Consider the following 2,974-nt stretch of genomic DNA (forward strand, 5'->3'; position numbering starts at 1 on the left):
GTAATATGGTTGGCATTCGTCCCTTTATACTTTGGTACTGCAAACCATGTACCCTTAAGAATTACTTCAATGTCAGTAACTATTAGTTTATCAGCCAGTGTAACGATAGCTTGTTTATTTTCCCCTAAGGTGAGTGCCTAAAGAGATACTTTTTTTTTGTTTTTTTTTTTTCTTTTTGCCTTAAAGCCATATTTGTCGTATTTGTTTTTACCTGTAGCTCTATATAATTTTAATACGGCCCGACCGTAATGTTAGACAAAGTATGATGCCGCCACGCTATTCCAACGTGCAACGCACTGGTGGAACCGGGCAAACTTCAATTATGGCACCAGCCGTCGTAACAGCGGCCACTTGTGCTCAAAACGAGAACATACAAAAACATATCACACCCGGGCAAACGGGTAAATAAATGTTATTGCAAATATTTAAAAAAAAAAAAAAAATTTTGTAAATTTTTCTTATTTTTTTTGTTGCTCTTTTTTTTCTTGTTCTGTCATTCCCTTTTTTTTATTTGCTCACAGAACATTCAATTAAGGCGAAAAAATTGTGTGAAATGGCTACACAAACCATAACGATAGGCAGTAGTATACTAACAAATTTAGATAGTCAAACATATCAACAGATACCATATGCTGATGAGCCTTACGTGCCAAATAACAATCGTGTGGATGAAAAATTCAAACAGCAAACAGACAAAGTCAATGATAGCGTCAGCCTATATAGCGAAAGCAATGCTGGCATTGCCGCTATGGATAGTGATTGTATTACCACCAGTCAGACAATGTTGGAAAATAATAACAAAATTAATCAACAAACACAAGACCAACAATGTAATACCTTTACGAATAACGGCATCAATGTGGTTATGACAACACCTTTGGTAAATAGAGAAAATAATAGTTTAACTTTAACGTGTTATAAAAGCACGCCAACTCCATCGTTACCTTTAGAACGTAACAACGAAAATAAATTGAAAACGAATTATGATAAAAAAAAAAATATTCCCAACACCACTGCTACGACAAGTTTATAGTCTTCATTGAAAACCTCACTATCAACGACATTTAATCAGGGCAACTATTTAAGTGTAGATATCTTGCAATTTTCGTTATTATCAACATCAGCACCGCCATTATCAACTGAACGAATATCGAATGCGTCCTCTTGTATTAATCAGGATCACTTAGTTAATAATAAGCAGCCAGCTTTAGTTGAGCAAAATACTACTATTAATAATAATAGCCATCATAATAACAGTTTTTGCGATAATAACGTCAATGATAGCAGCAATAGTAGCAGTATTTTAACTAATGAAACTATAACAAAAAACTCATTGAGTCGTGAAAGTAATCCCGTAAAGAAATCACAACGTTGTGCTATACCAGTGTAAAGAAGAGAATTTATAGTTATATAGTTATATATATTATATAGTTATTGAAAAAAAGAAAACAAAAACAAAATTGATTAATTTTTTAACTCTAATACACTATTCACTTACTCCTCACTGTTGCTGAACATTAATCAAACCATATGAAGTTTACAATGCGACTGATTCTCATGTGAGTACACTCGTATCATATATAATTTGTTTTTTTTTTTTATGTTTCCATTAATCGTTGAGCATTAGATTTAGGTATTTGGATTTTGGTATTCTTTTTGTAATACCCAGAAACACTTGTCAAATATTTTTTAAAGTATTCACATTCGCTCAATCATTTTTACAATCTTATGTTCAATATCGGAAATTTTAGCTGGGAAATCTTATACGATCTTTCTTTGACGCTTCAGAGGTCACTCTTTGAAGGTTTTGTAGAGACTTTCCCGGATCATCTTGAATGATTTCTTCGAAATTCCTGCTACAATCTCACTTAGATGAAACAGCAATCATAATTTGAATTTTGGAGAAAGGACATATTCACGCACGTCACGCTTGCGCAATGCTAACTTGACTAATTGAATTTTGAGAGAAAGAGTCATTGCTGCCTTTTAAAACGTTTCAGTTTATTTTTTCCGCATACTTTATACGTACAAAGAACTTCTTAATGAAGTTATGCGTGTGAATACCAATTATATTAACTTTTAACCAGGTTTCCTTTCACATGAAAATGTTTCCACGGACAAATCAGTCAATCACTTTTTTCTCGATCTCTAGACCAATCAATTTGCTCTTTATACTTTTCTTATCATTTCAAAATTTTCTATTCACCACGTGTAGTAGAAGTTTATGCGAATGTCCGCAACATCCAGAAGGACTTGAAAAATACTGGTGCACCTTTTTGTTGTACTGATCAGAATGTGACTTTGAAACGATCTAAACTTGTCTGTCCGTCCATCCGTCTTATTTTCTTATGTTCAATCTGCAGATCGCAATTTTCAGGATGTTTCAATTAAATTTGGTGGCCTCACGTGTATAGTCGTTATTGAGAATGGTTCTTATCGGAACTATTTCGATCACTTTCCATACAAAGCCTAATTTCGAAAAGTTGTTATATGAATAACTGAATTAAGCGAAGTGACATACGGTACTTAGTGGGGATACTATACGGTTTTGGATAATGGGGTCCCACTATACTGTTTTTATTTTTTCTCAAACATCAATTTCCTTTTTTACGTACTGTGGACTTGATTTTAAACTGTGAGGTTTCGAAGAATACATGAAGGAAGAAAAACCAACGCTTAGCTAAAGCTTAATTTTTGGTAATCACTAATGTATAAATATATTATGAAATGATTCTTTTCGCTTTTGCGAGACTACATTCATTCCTCTCGATAGTTGATTTAGAATAGCCATGAAAAGAAGAATCATTTACATAGAATTTGGTAACTTGTATTATATTTAATTTACTTTCAAATCTTCTTTTCAATTTTTCTCTTCGGGCATCACGATTCAATCGTGTTTGACTTAAGCAAACGTCTCCCTTGCATACCTTTTACTAACGAGTCACCAATTTTTGAATTCAGTGTCTCGTCTTTC

At 33.2% G+C, this 2,974-nt stretch overlaps 1 protein-coding gene across 1 annotated transcript in view; it reads left to right on the forward strand.

Moving 5' to 3' along the window:
• LOC119636335 overlaps window positions 1-2,127 on the forward strand; it is a 225,947-nt gene extending 223,820 nt beyond the window's left edge. The window contains exons 18-20 of the mRNA XM_038031637.1: window positions 6-129; window positions 218-401; window positions 522-2,127. Of these exons, the coding sequence (XP_037887565.1) occupies window positions 6-129; window positions 218-401; window positions 522-1,033 (820 nt within the window). The 3' untranslated portion in view covers window positions 1,034-2,127. The remainder of the gene's footprint in view (window positions 1-5; window positions 130-217; window positions 402-521) is intronic.
• The last annotated feature ends 847 nt before the right edge of the window (window positions 2,128-2,974 follow it).

This window comes from Glossina fuscipes, unplaced genomic scaffold (assembly GCF_014805625.2).
Source record: "Glossina fuscipes isolate IAEA_lab_2018 unplaced genomic scaffold, Yale_Gfus_2 28, whole genome shotgun sequence".
Taxonomy (NCBI): Eukaryota; Metazoa; Arthropoda; class Insecta; order Diptera; family Glossinidae; genus Glossina; species Glossina fuscipes.